General features: G+C 38.7%; 1 protein-coding gene across 2 annotated transcripts in view; it reads right to left on the bottom strand.

The window, feature by feature from the left end:
• Positions 1-5,684: 5,684 nt before the first annotated feature.
• PIK3C3 (phosphatidylinositol 3-kinase catalytic subunit type 3) overlaps positions 5,685-20,111 on the bottom strand; it is a 134,079-nt gene continuing 119,652 nt past the window's right edge. For both annotated transcript variants that reach the window (XM_016193414.2, XM_060173799.1), the window contains one exon: positions 5,685-7,122. In XM_016193414.2, coding sequence (XP_016048900.1) covers positions 7,108-7,122 — 15 coding nt within the window. In that variant the 3' untranslated portion in view covers positions 5,685-7,107. The remainder of the gene's footprint in view (positions 7,123-20,111) is intronic.

Genomic DNA, 20,111 nt, shown 5'->3' with positions numbered 1-20,111 from the left:
ATGGCATTTCTTATGAAAATAGAAAAACACGAGGCCTGGTGGTGGCGCACCTGGTTGAGTGCACATGTTACAAAGCACAAGGACCCAGGTTCAAGCTCTTGGTCCCCAACTGCAGGGGGAAATCTTTGTGAGTGGTGAAGCAGTGCTGCATGTATATCTCTGTCTCTCCCTCTCTAACACCCTTTCCCTCTCAATTTCTGCCTGTCTCAACCCAGTAAACAAATAAAGATGAAAAAGTAAAAAAGAAAAAGAAAACAGAAAAACCCCAAAATGTTTCTGGAATCACAAAAAGACCTCCAACAGCAGAAACACAAAAAAATATGGAGACATCACATTTTCTGGTTTCCAACTATATCGTATTACCATCTCTATTATGAAGGTTTAGTAATCAAATTAGTACAGTGCTTTTTTGACCATGGGGCTGGTGATGCAGGACACCAAAGATTCACTCAGATATATGCAGTGTGTTCTAAGAGAGTCCTGGAGGTGGAGCCCTAGAGGAAGAGGAATAAACGATGGAGTCCCTTTGGGGCCAGACCTACTTATTAGTAAGCTTACAATACAACATGAATTCCAGCTTCCAAGGGAGTTGATTCAGCAGGAATCAGAACAAAGTGGTACATGGTTAAACAGCTTTAGGATACAGGAAGTTGGAATCAAGTCTTACACATTCTAGATCTCATCCCAGTATTTTTATGGCTACAGTGTCTCAGGGACTTGCTGTTTTTGTTTCTCATTTCAGGAGCTAAAGATTAATCCAGGAGCTGCTGCTTTCCAAGAGCTGTTCTTCTTTTAGCCCCATCCACATACGAGGAACAAAGCTTACTGGGTCCAGAGGCCATCAGGTAAGGAGCTAGACACTAAAGAGACACCAAGTCTGAAATCATCAGGTATCTCACTAGAATGTGCTGCTACAGTATGGTACTGTCATAAAAAATAGACACTTAAATCAAGGGAACAAAAGAGTAACTACACATTACTGTGTGCATATGTGACCAACTGACATTTCACAAGAATATTTAGTGGGAAGAAGATAGTCTCTTCAATAAACAGTCTTGGGAAAAAGTGGTTATTTACAGGCAAAGAAAGCAAAAAAAAAAAAAAAAAAAAAAAAAAAGGGATGAGACCCCTACATTACACCACATAGAAAAATTAACTTGAATTTAAAGATTTAAATATAAGATTTGAAATCCTAAAACTCATGTGGAGGGGGATACTTGTTAACATTGGCAGTTATTATTTTTTAATCTGAACTAAATCACAGGACTAGGAAGGCACTGGATCAGTGGGGCTACATTGGACTATAAGGTATGCTAAGAGAAATGCTAAAGAAACAAAAGGCCCATCAGTAGAATAGAAGCAAATATTTGCAAGTCACATATCTGATAAGGAATTCATATATAAAATACAGAGAGAACATTTACAATCCAAAGCACTTCATAATATTACTGTTTAAAAGTGAGCATAGGACTGAAATAGTCATTTCCCCCCCACAGACGGTAAACAGCTAACAGGTACATAACAAGATGTTTAAAATTACCAGTCATCAAAAATGCAAATTATAACTGTAATAAGTATCACCTTATGGAAAAGATAAGAGGTTTATTTAATGTATTTCTCTTAAAGAAAATTGAAAACAGACACAATCACATATAATCCATTAATTTCACTTCAGAGTATATTTCAGAAGGAAATGAGATCAATCCATGGAATAGCCAATATGTGGAAATGACCTAAATGTCCATGTAAAGAAAATGACATGTATATGCTTATGTCTCACTTAATAATGGGAAATGTTCAGGGAAGTATGTGCACAGAAGTATGTTCATCTTGCAAACATCACAGAGCGTAATGACATAAGCCTTGATGGGAGAGTCTATCCACACCCAGGCTGCATGGTCTCTTCTACGGGGCCCCTGCTGTACATACAGCCCATTGCTGACCGACATTATGCAATGCATGCTTTTGTGTATTCAGTGACAAATAATTCTACCATAAAGAGGAAATCCTAACGTGTTTGATATTTTCTGGGAACTCCAATTCTGTAACAGACTAACTAGGAAAACAATTATTTACTTATTTATTTATTATAGAGAAGCAGAGAGTGTCAGAGGCCACAGCACTGAATTTTCCTTCAACATGGTGAGGGTGGTGATGGCCGGGCTAAACCCTGGATTACACACATGGCAATAAGGTACATTATCCAAGTGATTTATTTTACTAGTCCAGATTTCTGAGGAGCTCACTATTGAGATTCTGGTATAACATCTTCGGGTGTGTCTTACATAAGTAGTTGCGGTGAAGTGGAATGTTCATGTTTTCATAATAAAGTGTGAAAACATTTGCAGATAAATTCTAGGCAGATTTTGGATTCAGAGAATGTCTGATGAGGAAATCTGGATTCGGTGCCGGTAATATGGATGTCAGATTTTGAGAGAAGATACTTCTGGTTTTGTGCTACTACATGTATAGGATTTTTTTTTCTTTTTTTGTCAAAATTTCTATCATGCAATTGCAATAATCCTAGGAATTCCTAGCATTTATTTTGGGTTGGGAGATTAACTTCTCCCCTGAACCAGGACAGACTTAACATCAACCCCAGACTCTTATCATCCCATGGCTCTTAACACAAGACGCGTTTACACATAAAACTTCTAACGTCACTACCAATTTCACCTCCTACTCCTGTATATAAAAAAGACTGGAAGGGAAAAAGTTTACCTTTCTGAGAGTACAGTGTTTGGGTAGAAGTTATCTTTCTCCTTGTGGTGGCATTGGCACTCTTTCACTCTTAGTCAACAGGACTGCTCAGAAATGTGTGATTCCAACTGTATGTCCAGCTGCACCTCATTGAGATCTCCCTCAGGCTCTACTGTCCAATCAGAATACTTTTAGGATTAAAGACTCGATGTCTGAAACAATGCAGATTTCAAGCAAAGCACTGCTTTCCAAGATCAAAGTCTCTTTAGCAAACTGGACATATGCACTGAGTCAGCCCATCAGTTCAGGAATCCTGTGTTGTCTGCATCTGTGGTTATATGTAGGGCCTCATTCTACTGCAGCAGCATGAGGTAACTGGCAGCTTTCTAGGTAGGCTGCGAGGCTGGATCAGACAGGCAGTCTGGAATATGGTAAGGGTACAGGAAAAGGTGAGGACTGCCTGGTTCTAGCATTAGAGGAAGTGATTTTGACAAGGTTTTGAGGCCTAAGGTTAAATAGGTGACTATGGTCCAGTTAAAGTTGGAGGGAGATTTAGGCCCAGTTCAGGAAACACCTGGTGAAGCCCAGGTGGGAATGCCTCCTCCTGTGGCTGCATGCAGAAAGAAGCAAAGCCCAGGCTGGGAGGATCTTTCCTACTTCTCAGCATCTACTAGTTTCCTATGTGACAGAAAGCCAACATGCCCGCCAAAGGAGAAATGAAAGTCTTGACTATCTCTGTAATTGTAGTAATTCAACTTCAAATCTCAGCTCTGCTGTCACCCTAACTTTGCACGGCTGAATCAATTATCTTAACCTTCTGAAAAATTAGGTAATACTACCAAACAGGATACTATACAGAATGACATGAGTTAAATATAGCAACTAATTGTCCTGACAGGTAGCAGTCAACAATGTTGATGGCTATTATTATACTCAGCTGAAAACACATTGCAAGTGCACTGGGGAACACCTGTTATAGATGGAGAAATCTATTTGCATTAACCCTCAATTTAGAAATAATGAGCCAGATAGCCTTTCTTCCCACTAGCTCCACTTCAGTGACTGCCACTCATATTTTCCTCCCCCAACTTATAAAGCTCACACTTTCAGCACATGACTGTAATACACATTTTACTAAACAGTGTCATCATTAAATGCAATTCTCAAACTCAGGATTAACACTAAGCTTGAAACATGGGAATTGCCAGATCATCTGGATAGCAATAAAGAAATAGTAGCCAGGCAGGTGACTTGATGGGCAGAGAGCAGGGACTTGCATGTCCAGGGTTTGATGCCTAGCCCTATATAGACTAGAACGTTATTTTCTGGTCTGTCATTCTCTCGTAAAAGATCTCTAATGGATTTTGAGGGAAAATACTGCATTAAAGCATGTCACTTTTTTCTTCCTGATATGTACTTACAACACAGACCAAATCATCTCACCAAATCTCTGTACATCTTTGCAGATGGCCTTCCCTCAAGACCCATCTGTCTTCTTAGAAATTTTTTTTTTTTACCTTTATAATTTGGATCAAATTTGCACTGGCTGCAAGACTACTCACAATTACTTCCCTTACTAGCTGTGTTTGTCTGTATAGAATTATATACTGGTCCAAGTGTTATTTAAAAATCTCCACTAAAGACGTTACATCTATGCAAAGTGTTGTGGAGTTCATAAAGATGAACAAGATGTTCGACAAATATTTGTCTTACATTTAATTCAGAAAGAGGCCAGAAAAGTATGGGCCAAAGATAAACTAAGCAGTGCCTATTTTCTTAGACATTGTCTGACTGCATTTTACTGTAAATTAGCAGATTGAGCTGTTGTAAAGAGTTACATTTCCCAAAGTTGAATATGCTGATTCTAATTTTGTCCCTTTACAGAAGTTTCCTAACCTCTGGAACTAGATGTAAATACAGTGAACATATCCAACCTTACTAAATGCCAATTATAAAGATACAGAGGGGGCCGCTCTAGGCAGTGGTGCACCCAGGCACCACCAGGCAAAACAGGTCTGCAGGTCTCTGTCTCCCCCTCCTCTCTCAATTTCTGTCTTATCCAATAAAATGGAAAAAATGGCCACCAGGAGCAGTGGATTTGTAGTCAGCACTGAGCTCCAGCAATAACCCTGGAGGAAAAAAAAAAAGGAATTCTTTTTTTGTATTTTTTTAAAAAATTATTTTTTACTGGATAGAGACAGAGAGAAGTTGAGAGGGAAAAGGGAGATAGAGAAGGAAAGAGACAGAGACTGAAGCTTTTCCCCTGTAGGTAAGGGGACCAGGGGCTTGAACTGGTAATCTGTGCACTTATCAGGTGTGCCACCACCTGGCCCTGATACAAAGAATTCTTTTTTTTTTAATCTTTTTTTTTAATATTTATTTTATTTATTCCCTTTTGTTGCCCTTGTTGTTTTATTGTTGTAGTTATTATTGTTGTTGTCGTTGTTGGATAGGACAGAGAGAAATGGAGAGAGGAGGGGAAGACAGAGAGGAGGAGAGATAGACACCTGCAGACCTGCTTCACCGCCTGTGAAGCGACTCCCCTGCAGGTGGGGAGCTGGGCCTTGAACTGGGATCCTTCTGCCGGTCCTTGTGCTTTGCGCCACATGTGCTTAACCCCCTGCACTACCGCCCGACTCCTACACAGAATTCTAAGAGCTGAGAAAGTTGGATAAGTGACTTTTTTTACAGCATCCTACTGAGAAATACTTTTATAGGAGGTTCCAATAGAAGTGGAAGTGAAATAGCAAGAATGCAGATGGACTAAACACTTCGAGGCAACCAAAGATGTAAATATGTGAAACAGAAAAACCCAAGATAGAGTTCACCAATTATTTCTCTTATGATTTGTAAAGATCTTATCGTCTTTTACCATTTTTCTCATCATACAAATAACACTCCATATGTGGCAGGGACATTTCCTTACAGTGTGCTTCCTTCCAGCTGGTAACCCCATTCTAAAGAGGCAAGTACACAGATAAGGGTTTGTTGAAGAACAGACTTTATTAATTAACGTCATCCTTGCAAACTGCCTTCATTTAACCTTACTTTCCTTCATTTGGTATTTTATATTTACTCAGAAGCACAAAAATATTATTTTCTTGCAAAACAGATAACTACATTAAGAGATTAATGTGTAAAGATGATCACTGTGCAGCTCTTGCCACTTCTGTATGGTCTCGGCATTCTGTGAGCATACAGAGGCTATACTGGGATAGAAAGAATACTAGTCAGGAAATAACCAGAAATTATGTTAGTTAAGTCAGAAAAGCTATACAAATTAGTAGCTCTAGGGGAACTATCAATAGTTCACAAAGCTTTTGAAAACTAAGTTTGCATCATAAATATTAAGTAAGAAAAGAAACCTACAGGCTAGCTTCATTGATGTAAGGAAAATAGACAATTGGAGCAAATAAACTTGTTAAATAGTAACCAAACCGTGTTTTAGACTTTATGAGGATATGGTGATGGTTAGAGGGAAGGGGATGGAACACACAAGTCTTTGCCAGTGAATGTCATGAATTATACACACACACACACACACACACACACACACACACACACGTGAATGTGAAAATATATTAAGATTTTATAATTTTGTATACCCCTGTTGAATCATGAATAACCAAAGTAATAAAATACTAAATTACAAGTTATGCCTACATACAACTATTTTAAAACTACTCAGCGTCAAAAACTATAACTGCATTAACTTTGGTGAGTTATCTAGATACGTTTTTATACTTTGCTTTAATTACAAACGGAGAGAAAAGTGGTTAAAATATACTTTATAAAGAGATGACAACATTTACATGAGAAAATGACTATTTTTGAAATATATAGTTTCCAAAATGTAAAAGAATTAGTTATAACATATAAAACTTTTAAATATTACAGATTAGTCCAAAAATCAATCAAACAACTAAAACAAACTAAACTAGAGAGGGCATAGAAATGAGAAAAGGGAGGGAAAGATAAAAATAAAAAAATCTTCCAGCTGGAGACAGTTAATCCAAATGTATATAACTGTTCTCTTAATGTAAAGTTGTAAATGGAAAAATGAAGCTTAAAACTCAATCTACAATATATTACTATTTCAACATAAAATTTTATTAGAACTCTTGTAATATGTACATGATTACTGAGTAAATTTCTTCTTAGCATATAAACAATTTATACATTTGAAAATAAATGTATATAATATTTCAAAACAAACCCATCAGGACCATATTTTAAGCAATGATATTCAAGAAAATGTAATCCAGGCACAATGTAAAACTTAAATATATACAGTATCTTGAATATTACAGGCTTTGTTCCTTGTTACTTTGAATTCTTCATTGTATACAGGTTGCTTTGAGTGTACTTTCATATAGAGCCAAACATTTCTACAGACCAAACGTGGCTTCATTTTCTCCAATACTGCAAAAATGAAGAGCAAACAGCAAGCAATTAGTTTCATAGTTCTCTTTTAAATTTTTGAAGAGATGAACATGGTTCTTTAATAGGAAAAAAAGTCATTAAATTTAGAAATTCTGTTAAAACAGAAAGTAACTTTATTACTTTCTAATCTTAAAAAGTTAAATACAAGTTTAATTAATTATAATACATAAGATTCCTAAGATTTAGCCTAAACATCAATTTATTTAAGAAAATATTTTAGTGGGGGAATGTCTCTTCAAGATGACCCAGAGAGGCCAGTGGCAGCACACACTTGGTTGAACACACGTTACAATGCACAAGGACCCGGGGTTCAAGTCCCCAGTATCCACCTGTAGGGGGAAAGCTTTGTGAGTGGTGAAGTTGTGCTGCTGGTGTCTGTCTCCCTCTTTATCACCTCCTTTCTTCTCAATTTCTGGCTGTCTATCCAGTAAATAAACAAACAAACAAACAAAAAAAGATAACCCTGGGCTAAGTGGTGGCACACCTGGTTGAGTGCATACGTTGCAGTGTGCAAGGACCTAGGTTCTAGTCCCTGGTCTCCACCTGCAGGGGGAAAGCTTTGCAAGTGGTAAAGCAGGGCTGAGGATGTCTCTCTTTCTCTCTCCCTCTCTATCTTCCTCTACCCTCTCCATTTATGGCTGCCTCTATCCAGTAAATAAAGATGATTGATCGGTAAGTAAATAAAAATTTAAAAAGATGACCCAGTTACTACAAGGCAGGCAAATATAGCATTAGCAAGGTATAAATCCCTCTGAATTCTGCAGTGAAAGAGGATTTATTCTGAACAACATGCTTAGTTTTTGGTCCAACTTTTTAACAGACTGAAAATTCCAGAATCTGGAATGAAATCAAAATTAGTTCTGAAAGAATGAGAGGGCCAAACAAGAATTATTTTGGGGCCAACACGGTAGTAGTGTTCAATATTAAAATATCAAGTAGAAATAAAGCAAACATTTTTAATATTTATTTTGTGCTCGGCACCCTCAAAAATGACCTTATGTAAGGCTTATAAAGAAATATCTATGACATGTCTTTTTTTTCATTACTGTCAGTTCTTGAACTTAGAATCCTCTCAGTTTCTGATTACTCTAAAATCCTACTACTTCACTTTAGTGTAACTTACCACACCCAGTCCAGCTGCAAAGTACTCCATTGTGAAGAACTCCAGGGAAGGAGGGAGAGGGACATGGCGAAGGGACATTGGGATCCTGTTGTCTCTTAGACTCCCATCAAGGGGAGATGAGAGGCTGTGCCTTTGTGTTAAGAGGCTATACTATAAACAACCTCCCAATAAAATTATACTACATATCCTATTACTTTGGGGCAGGCATATCCAAAAAGAATCTAACAATAAATGGTTATCTTTAGCATGTACAGATACAGTCAGTAATCTATTCTCTCGGTAAGGACAACTCTGATCATTTTGTTTGGCTCAATATACACTGAGTGATCCAAACCTTATAAATCTTGCTTAATAAAATATATGATGGCTTTATCTCGAACATTAAGAATGCCACTTAGGTGTAAAAATTGTGTTTCTATGAACTCTACCTAAAAATGTGAAAGATGCTGACTTTTATCTGATACACATTCTAGAAAATATAAGCTTTATTTTACTGCTAGTAAAGCTAATGTCATTTTCAATTTAGGAAACAGTGTTATGTATTTTCTGAAAGGCAAGACTAGAAAAAAATCCAAACTTCTCCAAATGGCCCTTCTCCAAATGGCCACTCATAAAATAACATACATCCATTTGATGCCTACTCTGCACCAGGGATGGTTGAAGTTTGGTGGGAGAAAGCAAGTTCCATAAGGCTATTAAGTTCCATAAACACCTAGTATTACAAGTGTGCTGGCTGGCGAGGGGAAACTGGGAGTAAGTAATTGCCACAGGCTACAAAGCCATCAGAGCAGCATAGAAAGTTCTTTTCAAAGCAGGCAGCCGATGATGAAAGGGGATGATTCAAGTTAAAGTCAATTGTAAAAAGTCCTTAGGAAGTTTAAATATCTTAGAAACAATTACAGGCTACACATGTGTATAAATAGTTTGCTTATGAGGAAAATGTTGCTATTGAACAGATGGTTTCTAGTACATTTTCTAAATATACTACTTCCTGTGTCTGTGGAATAACAATAATACTGTACTAGAGCTAGTTTCAACTCCCCGCCTGTACATCTGAAGAACGGATATGAAAGGGTTTCAACAAATTGGCCAGCCAGTTAACCTTACTAAGAGTAATTAATGAAGCAAACAGGCAAATCTTACCAAGGATCACATTCAAGCATTTACAACCCTGTTTGGATAAATCTGTGGAGATGAAAAGCAAACTGCAGGGGGATTTTAGCTGAAAATGAGGGGTCATTCAGCTGCTTGTTGCTACTGCAATCATCAACTAGCTTTAAGGCCTTAAAACATCTGTAATGCAGTAAACGCCTAGATGAGCATCTTTAACAACACGGGTTCTAATGGGGAGTCGTGCAAGAAAGCAACGTGGGTCAATATAACTCGACTGGCTTTTGGCCAATGCAAAAAACCAAAAACTACCCCATATTTATCTCAGACCAACTGTCCCCACAAGTCCTTTTTATATTACACTCAACTAGCTGTCCACACAGCTGATTTTCTTCTTTTGATGGTCAAATTATAGACTATTAGAAAAGTTGAAAGGTCAATTTAATTTTTTTTTCTCCCTTGTCACTAGTGTTATGGCTGGGGCTGGATGCCTGCAGGACAAATCCACCACTTCTGGCAACCATTTATCTCCACCCCCCTCCTCCAACCCTGTTATAATAGAGACAAAGAGAAACAAGGTGACAGAGGGGGGAAAAAGGCACACTGGCAGCTTGCTTGCTCCTGAGGCTTCCTCCCTGCCAGTGGAGACTTGAACCCAGATCCTCCTGTATAGCAACTCAGGTGCGCCACTGCCTGGCTCCCTATAATTATATTTTTAAACACCTGCAACTCACAACAATATATATTTTTATCTTGTACATGTATGTGAAAAAAAAGGATTATTCGGAAATAATATTAATATTTATTATTATTATTTTACAACTCAGGGCTATGTTTGAATCTGCGATTTGTCACCTACAGACCTTTAGACAATGGGGTAGTTTTTTCAAGCAAGCCTCAGTTTTCTCACCTATAAAAGAGGTCTTATGGGGCCAGGTAGTGGCTCACCTGATCAAATACATGAACTACCATGTATAAGCAAGGTCTGGGTTCGAGCCCCTGCTCTCCACCTGCAGAGGGAGACGCTTCACAAGTAGTGAAGCAGGTCTGCAGGTGTCTCTCTCTCAACCCCCAACCCTCTCAATTTCTCTCTGTCCTGTGTTATTTTTAACGGGGGGGGGGGGGGGGGATGGCAGCTGGAAGCGGTAGATGCATAGTGTTGGCACTGAGCCCCAGCAGTAACTCTGGTGTCAATAAAAATAAATAAATAAATAGTAAGGGGTGGTTCTGATATACCTACCTTACAAGTGTGAGAATTTAAAGATTTAACATAGCAAAACCAAGCACTATGAATAAATTTTTGAATATACACGTGTTTAGTTGACTGCTGCTATTACTGTTGACACTGTTATTATCCTTGGGATAATCCGTAAATAGGAATAGATCTGGAACACAAAGTAATTTTGCTGTACACATTGGTGGTGTGTTATTTAAGTCACTCATTGGGAAATGAGCTGACGCTTTAGAAAATGATTTGCTAAATTGAAACAACATTTGCTTCTAGAGCCAATTCCATTTGGTCACATTTGTTCTGTTCAATGAAATATTTCACACTGCTATTATCCTTTCCTAATAAGAAGATGAGGCTCATAAAATGTAAACTTGGAAACAATGCTCTGTTCTTTTCTACTTTGAGCACTTTATTCCCCTTTAGGAAGTCTAACAAAACTGGACAAAAAGGATCTAAATTTGGGCTAAGAATGTGCTGCAGGCACCTCTCACAAGGAGATGAGAATTTGTATCCAAGTGCCATCAAATGGTATCCATGTACTAATCCCTCAACAAAAATTATATATATAAAACTGATGGTGTAAAACATTTCAAAGAATCAAACTGCCGGGAGAGCAGGGGGTAGCACAGTGGATTAAGCGCACATGGTGCTAAGTGCAAGGACTGGAGTAAGGATCCCAGTTCAAGCCCCTGGCTCCCCCCCTGCAGGGGGGTCACTTCACAAGCAGTGAAGCAGGTCTACAAGTGTCCGTCTTTCTCACCCATCTCTGTCTTCCTCGCCTCTTCTCGATTTCCTATCCCAACAACAATGGCAACAAATATAAGAAAAAGTGGTCTCCAGGAGCAGTGGATTCATAGTGCAGGCACTGAGCCCCAGTGACAACCCTGAAGGCAGGGGGAGAGGGAAAGAATCAAACTGCTCACCTGGCAAATTAAGGGGAGCTGACTAGGCCCTGTCTATCAGCAATGCTGACTGTCCTTTGCCTTTTAATTTTTTACATGGCTATTACTATTTAGGGCAGTCTGGCTTTCAACATTATGGGAAGTATGAGCAGGTACTTAAATAAAAGTAAGTTGTGAGTGAGGCTGGGCTTGATCAATGGTTACACATGAGAGACAAGTGGGGCTCCAGGGATGATGGAGGAGTGCTGTGGTGTTTAACATCTGGGGTATTGGAGGTCCCAGGCTCAACCCCAACATCACAATAAGCCAGAGCTAAGTAATGCACTGTGCCAGTAAAAAATAAAAAAATGTAGGAGAGGATTCAATGTTTTTTTTCCCCCCAGCCCAGCTGGTAAAATAAAATATGAGAGAAAGGGTTTCATTTGCAAAGGAGTTCAGCATTACTATCCAGTTTATAGAAAGAGAGAATTTAAAAAAACAACAACATAGAAACAATGGGTTACCACAAGAGAGAAACAAGAGGGGGCAGGGCAGTGCCACACCTGGTTAAGTGCACATTACCATGTGCAAGGATCCGGGTTCGAGTCCTGCTCCCCACCTATGGGGGGGACACTTCAGGAGTGGCGAACAGGTCTGCAGGTGTCTCTCTTCCTCTCTTCCTATCTTCTCCTCCCCTCTCAATTTTTCTCTGTTCTATTAAAAAAAATAATAATAGAAAGAAAAAAAATGGCTGCTAGGAGCGGTGGATTCATGTGCTGGCACTGAGCCCCAGAGATAACCTGGTGGCAAGAGAAGAAAAAAGGAAGAAAAGAGAGAGACTGGTTTGCTTAGATTCATGTTATAGAAACAATATACATGTAAAGAGGGCCTGTATTTATATGACTGCTAGTAATGCTTTAAACCTGTAATAGTTAAATTCTATTTTATATCCCCATACCATGTATTTAATGTCATAGGTCATGGCAAAAACACATTTAAAATTTTAAGGATATAATAATAAACTCATAAAGTTTTATGAACCAGATTATCTATTAAGGCCAATTATTTTTTTAAGAGAGTAAAAGGTAGTTGATGTGAATCTGCATATGCTTTGACTAGACCCAAAATAATACTATATATCTAGGCATGAGAAATTTATATAAAGTTATTATGAAAAAATACACAAAATTCTCCTTTTCTACTATGTTAACTACCTGATGCATGGTCCTTAAATGGAAGTAGTTCCATGAATGTGTCACATAAAAAACAAACATTCAATAAAGTTCACAAATAAAAATACATTGTTTACTTAAACTAGGGTCTAAAAGTATGTTTAAAGTTTACTATCATTACATTTAACACATATAGTATATATTACTAAATTTAAGTATATGTACTATTATTGCAAAGGCTTAAAAAGAATTAAATTCCTCTGACACACTGAAATAACGGCTTTCATATAGTGAAAACACAATGGAACATTTAACACAAGCACAAATACTGAAAGCACTATTATCTTTTCCTTTTTTTTTTTTTTTTTACCAGAGTACTGCTCAGCTGTATTATGGTGGTGCAGGGGATTGAACCTGGGACTTCAGAGCCTCAGGCATGAGAGTCTATTTGCATGCCCATTATGCTCTCTACCCCTGAATGCATTATTATCAAAGGCAGCTGGTGTGATATAAATATGCACATGTATTCTTAGTATCTAGGGTGGAGAATTAGGTAAACTTCCTGAACATATTCTGTTCTGACACTCTCCCATTATCTTAAAAAAAAAAAAAAAAACTAATTGAAGCTACTCTACCAAAATTCGGTTCAGTTTAACATATACTAAGATTCATAGAAACCATATCCCATTTTCCAGACTTACTATCAATCAGTGAAGAGAGGCAGTTACAGGAGAAACTGGGAAGAAATGGACAGCAGTGAGAGAGATTACCATTAAGAGGCCTAGTTTTAGAATGCTAAGTGACCCAAGCTAAGGGACCTTTACCTTTCTGTGCAGACAATACTTGAAAGCCCTTTAAAGACCATTTCAGAGGGAAGAAGAGTTCTGATGATGCAATTTCAAAGACAATGACCCAAATAAAAGTGTTTTTCAGTGGAAAAATCTGTACCACTAATAGGTGGTGTTGCTAGGCAACAGATATTGCAGTGTTTAATCTCTACCCTTCCTACAGAATGACATGATGGAAGAAAATAGCCTTTTTAGCATTTCAGCATAATAGTTGTATATGCCAATTTTTAAGTCTTCGTTCAGAGTATAATTTCTTTTATGAGAAACTATCGCTTGTGCTAGTATGTGTCAGTACTTCTATTATTTTAAAACAGGGCTTTACAATTCATAGTGTTCATAGGAATGCACTAAAGTTAGCAGAAATCAATTAGAAATATGAATTCTTATAATAAACCGATAAAACAGATGCTAGTCATCAAAATTTAAAAATATATGTGACTGACTGGTATCAATACTTAGAATATGCACATGCAATGCGAGTTTCAAAGGGAAAAACCAACTTTAGAGATTAATCAATCTCCTCATTCCCAGTTCCCCTCAATTTTTCCTTCTTCTGATATAGATCAGAAGAAGACATAAAAAGGGGGAGGGGAATGGCCACCAGGAGTGGGGAATTAACTATCCAGGCACAAAGGCCCAGTGATAACCCTGGTTGGAAGAAAGAAAGAATAAAAGAATGAGGGGGCCTGGTAGTGGTGCACCAGTTTAAGTACGTATAGTATGAAGTCTAAGGACCCACGCAAGGACCCTGGTTCAAGTGCCTAGCTCCCCATCTGCAAGGGGGTCGCTTCACAAGCACTGAAGCAGGTCTTCAGGTGTCTATCTCCTTCTCTATCTTCCCCTTCGCTCTCAATTTCTCTCTGTCATATCCAACAAGTTGCCCCCCCCCCCCCCCCCCCGCCCCGCCGCAAAAAAAAAAATGGCCATAGGAGAAGTGGATTTGTAGTGCAAGCACTGAGCCCCAGCAATAGCCCTGGGGGCAAAATAGAAAGGAAGGAAGGAAGGAAGAAAGGAAGGGAGGAGGGGGTGAGGGAGGGAGGAAAGAAGGAAGGAAGGAAGGAAGGAAGGAAGGGAGGGAGGGAGGGAGGGAGGGAGGAAGGGAGGGAGGGAGAGAGAGAAAGATTAGGAAGGAAGGAGAGAAGGAGAAAAAAATAACTGAAAAGACCTTGTTTAAGAGCTCTTACCTAATCAAGACCCAGTAAACTTTTCAACATTAGGTTACTAATTTTAACACTGTTCTATCATAATAGTGTAAGTAAGAATAGATGACTCGTTTAAGAAAACCCAAAGGGGCCAGGCAGTAGTGCAACTGATTACGTGCACACATTACAGTGTATCATGACCCAGGTTCAAGCCCCTGGTCCCCACCTGCAGGGGGAAGCTTCACGAGAGGTGAAACAGGGCTGCAGGTGTCTCTCTCCCTCTCCTGAATTTCTCTCTGTCTCTATCCAGTAATAATAATTTTTTAAAAATCTCAAAAATAGTACAAATATTTTCAACTTCATTTACTAGGGTAAAGATCATCTGAATCTGAAAAGCTAAGAGACAATTTTATGTGTCTCAGTTTCCACATTTATGAAAGAGGATAAAATTAACAATACTTTTAAAATGGGGTAGTAATGCATGAAGTGCAAATGTCAAATAAAAAGGCTATTTTGCCCAAAACATTGTGTCTCTCACAAAGTGGAAAGCTGAGATATGATTGGAACAAATAAATCTACACATTTTTCCATGACACATGAACTTTCCACTTTCACAGGCCTAAAATGATGGTGGTTGGACCTGAGGTCTAAAACCACAGATACTTGTTCTCCACTTGATATTCAAGTTGCTATTTACCTTGTCACAGAAATGTTGCAAGAGGGGGCTGACTGGTGGTGCTCTGGTTGAGCACACATGAACATAAATACTGTTGTAAGAATCTATCCAAAACAGTTTGTAGATATTCATGCCAGGGCAATTTTAAATGACTACTTGGTATTTCTGCATCCTAACTAATATTTTACCCAAGAAACAGAAAATAGAGACTTACAAAATAAGACCTTTCCCCCCCAAAAAAAATATCATTAGTTTATGTTTATTAAATGTTCTTCCCTGTCTCCCACTGACGAGAATGTCCTTCATCATGCTTACACATGCTACTGACAGTAAGTTTGGAACAGCCTTCATAGTCTATCCATGGTGGTGTGGGGGTAGGAAGGCAGTGGCAGGAATTTCATACTGTCTTTGTAGTTGTAAATAGTGCTTTATTTATATGGTGAGCAATGAACCTTTGTGTATTTTTTTTCTCAGTAGGGTCATCTCTGGAACTTGCAGGTGCTGTGTTGGCACCTCCACCATTCCCAGCAGTTATTTGCTTCTCATTTTTGTTTCCTTTCTTTTTTCTTTCTTTCCTTTTTTTTTTTTGATTTTTAAAAAATCATATATATATTTTCCCCTTTTGTTGCCCTTGTTCTTTATTACTGTTGTAGATATAATAGTTATAATTGATTTCCTTTTTTTTTGATTTTTAAAAAATCATATATATTTTTCCCCTTTTGTTGCCCTTGTTCTTTATTACTGTTCTAGTTATAATAGTTGTAATTGATGTTGTCATCATTAGATAGGACAGAGAGAAATCGAGAGGAAGGGAAGACAAGAGAGGGAGAGAGAAAGAGAAACCTGAACACCTGCTTCACCGACTGTGAAGTGACTCCCCTGCAGGTGGGGAGCTGGGGGCTCAAACCAGGATCCTTACAGTGGTCCCTGAGCTTTGCGTCACGTGCACTTAACCTGCTGCGTTACCGCCTGACTCCCCCCTTTCTCTTTTTCTTTTTCTTTTTCCTTTTCCATTCCATTCCACCCCACTCCACTCCACTCCACTCCACTCCACTCCACTCCACTCCACTCCACTCCACTCCACTCCACTCCACTCTATTCCATTCCTTTTGATAGAGGATGAAAGATAAAGAGGGAAGAGAAACAGAGAGATACTTGCAGCAATGCTCTACAGTTCATTTTCTCTTCAGGTAGGCACTGGAGGCTCAAACCCAGGTCCTTGTGCATGGTAATGTATGTGCTCTATCAGGTGAGTCACCAGCCTGTCTCAGTTTGAACACTTGTGATGTTCAAGTGAACTGGTTAGATTTTAGCTCACTATCAGTCACTTTACAGGTAAGAATACTAAGACTTAGAGCTTGGGGGAGCTGGGAGACAGTGCACCTGGTTAAGTGCTCAAAGTACGAAGCACAAGGACCCACACAAGAATCCTGGTTCGAGCCCCTGGATTCCCACCTGCAAAGGGGATGCTTTACAAGTGTGAAGCAAGTATGCAGGTGTCTTTCTCTCCCCCCCCCCCATCTTCCCCTCTTCTCTCAATTTATCTCTGTCCTAATGGAAAAAAAAAAAGTGCCTGCCAGAAGCAGTGGATTTATAGTGCAGGCAGAGAACTCCAGTGATAACCAGGGAGGCAAAAAACAATAAAAAAAAAAAAATCCTAGAACTACTGGGAAATCAAAAGTCCCTCTATTATTATTTTACCTAATCAGATAACAGGATGGTCACTTTTTATATCAGACTTACCTTTGGACTATTTTTAACAGAGAATTATGAAAAATAGGCCTTCTATTATTAGCTTCAGAGTAGCAGAGCAAAACAGGCAGGTTATACAAACTGACAACAGAATTTTGAAGCTAGATCCTTAAAATAAAGTAGAATAATGGTTCATTATACAGAACATGAAAGCTTAGGCTATGACTGGCAGCTGGCTCTTCAAAGATAACACACTTAATTCCTCTCCTCTCTGCCTATATATCCCTCTTTCCCTAAAAAAAAAAAAAAAAAAAAGAATAAAGACTCTATTTTGTCTTCCTGCTAGTCTGGGCTGGACATGCCACCTGTTTTATATAGCCTGCTGTTTTGGCTTTCACATTCTCTTAGGGAAACCAGTGGCCATATGAATAAAACAGACAAACTCGGACGAGAATATTACGTGTTGACAGAACTGGATAGACAGGTCACATGTATTACAGGCCTGTATTACACTGCTACAATAAGCAGAGTCAGATCTGCCACCAGGCAGCTAGATAGACTGTCATGTAACTGCTATGAGATTCAGTTTATTCTCCCATGAAGTGGACTTTTAGTTGGCGTTTGTAATAAAATATGCACCACACTGGTGTTCAGAGGGAAAGCTTATCTATTTTTAATTTGGTTACAGGAGGAGCATTAACACTGACAGAAATTTCTTTATGTTTATTAGATTTTTTTTACAAAACTATATACTACTTACTAGGTGATTGATATTCCCCAGTCTTCAAGAGGTCTTCACTTTAGGAGGTAAAAGAGAAATTTAAACATACCTACAGTACAAAGCTGAATCTAGAGGTGGGTGGTAGCACACCTGTTTAAGCACACCTGCTACAAAGTGCAAGGATGTGGGTTCAAGTCCATGTCCCCAGGGGGAAAGCTTTGCGAGTGATGAAGCAGGGCTGCAGGTGTCTCTCTGCCTCTGTCCCTTTCTATTACCCCCTTTCCTCTTAATTTCTGGCTGTCTCTATCCAATAAACAAATAAAGATGAAAAAAAATGTCATTTAAAAAATAAAGTTTAGGGGAGTCGGGCTGTAGCGCAGCGGGTTAAGTGCAGGTGGCGCAAAGCACAAAGACCGGCATAAGGATCCCGGTTCGAACCCCGGCTCCCCACCTGCAGGGGAGTCGCTTCACAGGTGTCTATCTTTCTCTCCTCCTCTCTGTCTTCCCCTCCTCTCTCCATTTCTCTCTGTCCTATCCAACAACGACAACAACAATAATAACTACATAATTAAAAAAACAACAAGGGCAACAAAAAAGGAAATAAATAAATAAAATAAATATTAAAAAAATAAAAATAAAGTTTAAGGGAGTCGGGCGGTAGCACAGCGGGTTAAGTGTACATGGTGCAAAGTGCAAGGACCGGCTTAAGGATCCAGTTCGAGCCCCCAGCTCCCCACCTGCAGGGGAATCGCTTCGCTTTACAGGCGGTGAAGCAGGTCTGCAGGTGTCTGTCTTTCTCTCTCCCTGTCTTCCCCTCCTCTCTCCATTTCTCTGTCCTATTCAACAACAATGACATCATCAACAACAACAACAAAACAACAAGGGCAACAAAAGGGAAAAATAAAGATATTTAAAAAAAAATAAAGTTTAAAAAATAAAAAAGAATTGTAAAAAAAAGAAAGCCGAATCTAAATGCAGCTCATAATCAGGTATAAAGTACTATTACTATAGTCAAAGGAAGATGAATACAAATCAGTCTTGCAGGACAGATAAGATTGTAGCAAGCAGAAGTTTACCAGAGTCATTATTAAGAAGATGGATATTCTGGTCTGAAGAAATGACAGTAACAAAGTATGCATGAAGATGAAGGAGAAAAAAATATTCATATTCAGAATATTAAGGGAACAGCTTGGGAAGGAGGTTGAAATCAAGTCTGAAGACCTTAAATTGCTGGAAATTATATTTTACGACTAGGCAATGGCAAAACACCAAGCACAATTATAAATAATAATAATTTAAAAAAGCAAACATCACTACTTAGAAATGTATCTGTCTTGAACATTTTGAAGAAAAACAAAACAAAACACAGAAACAAAGAAGGCTATCTCAGAAACAATAGTCATGAAGGGTTTCAGTTACTGAAGGCGCAATAAAGTCAAAGACAATGACCCGGAAGGTAGGGCAGTGACTACAGCTTTAGACTTACAAGTCTAATATCTGAAGTTTGACCCCTAGAATAGCGTCTACTACAGTCTGGTTCTCTCCTTCTCCTATCACAAATAAGCAGATCTTAAAATACTAACAATAATAATAAGGGAAAACTAGATTAAAATGTTGGCTTGTCAGGAAAATGACAGAAAAAGGTAAATATAACCGAGTTAATGATGAGATTACCACTGGGCCAGGTATGTGACTCAAGTTCAAACACTTGTTTTTCAGAACAATTCCTATTCGTTTATAAACTTTTTGCCACCACACTCATTACTGGGGCTCAGTGCCTGCATGACTCTACTGCTCTTGGTGGCCATTTTTCTTTCTTGTAGATAGAAGACGAGAGAAGAGAGAGACAGAGAGAAGTGGAGAGAAACCTTATCCCTCTTGCAGCACTTCCTTGTAGCAGCCTGGGGCTTAAACCCAGATTCTTGAGCAGAGTAGATTATGTGCTACACTAGGTGAGCGTCACCTGTGGGGCCATTAATCCATACTTCTAAAAAATATTTTTTATTTATTTATTAATGACAAATACAGGAGGTGAGAGAGAAAGAACCAGATATAACTCTGGTACATGTGCTGCCAGGGATTGAACTCAGGACCTCATGCCTGGGAGTCTAGTACATTAGCCACTGTGCCACCTCCTGGACTACAATCCATACTTTTAAAACGGTGTTATTCTGCATGTTTTTGCTTAAACCACTGTAACATTTCTCCTTCTCTCTACCTGAAAAATCTGTTACAGAGCAGTAAAGCCCTGACAAAAACAACAACAACAAATTGGCTGTGTACTGGATACTGTGTGAGGGAGAAGTCAAAGCGGAAAGGCTTTTCAGCTAGGATGAGCAGTAAGGTCATTAAGTTTTTTTTTTTTTTTTTTG

This window comes from Erinaceus europaeus, chromosome 15 (genome assembly GCF_950295315.1).
Source record: "Erinaceus europaeus chromosome 15, mEriEur2.1, whole genome shotgun sequence".
Lineage (NCBI taxonomy): Eukaryota > Metazoa > Chordata > Mammalia > Eulipotyphla > Erinaceidae > Erinaceus > Erinaceus europaeus.
The sequence above is the reverse complement of the archived record's forward strand: the minus strand, read 5'-3'. Positions and strand labels throughout refer to the sequence as shown.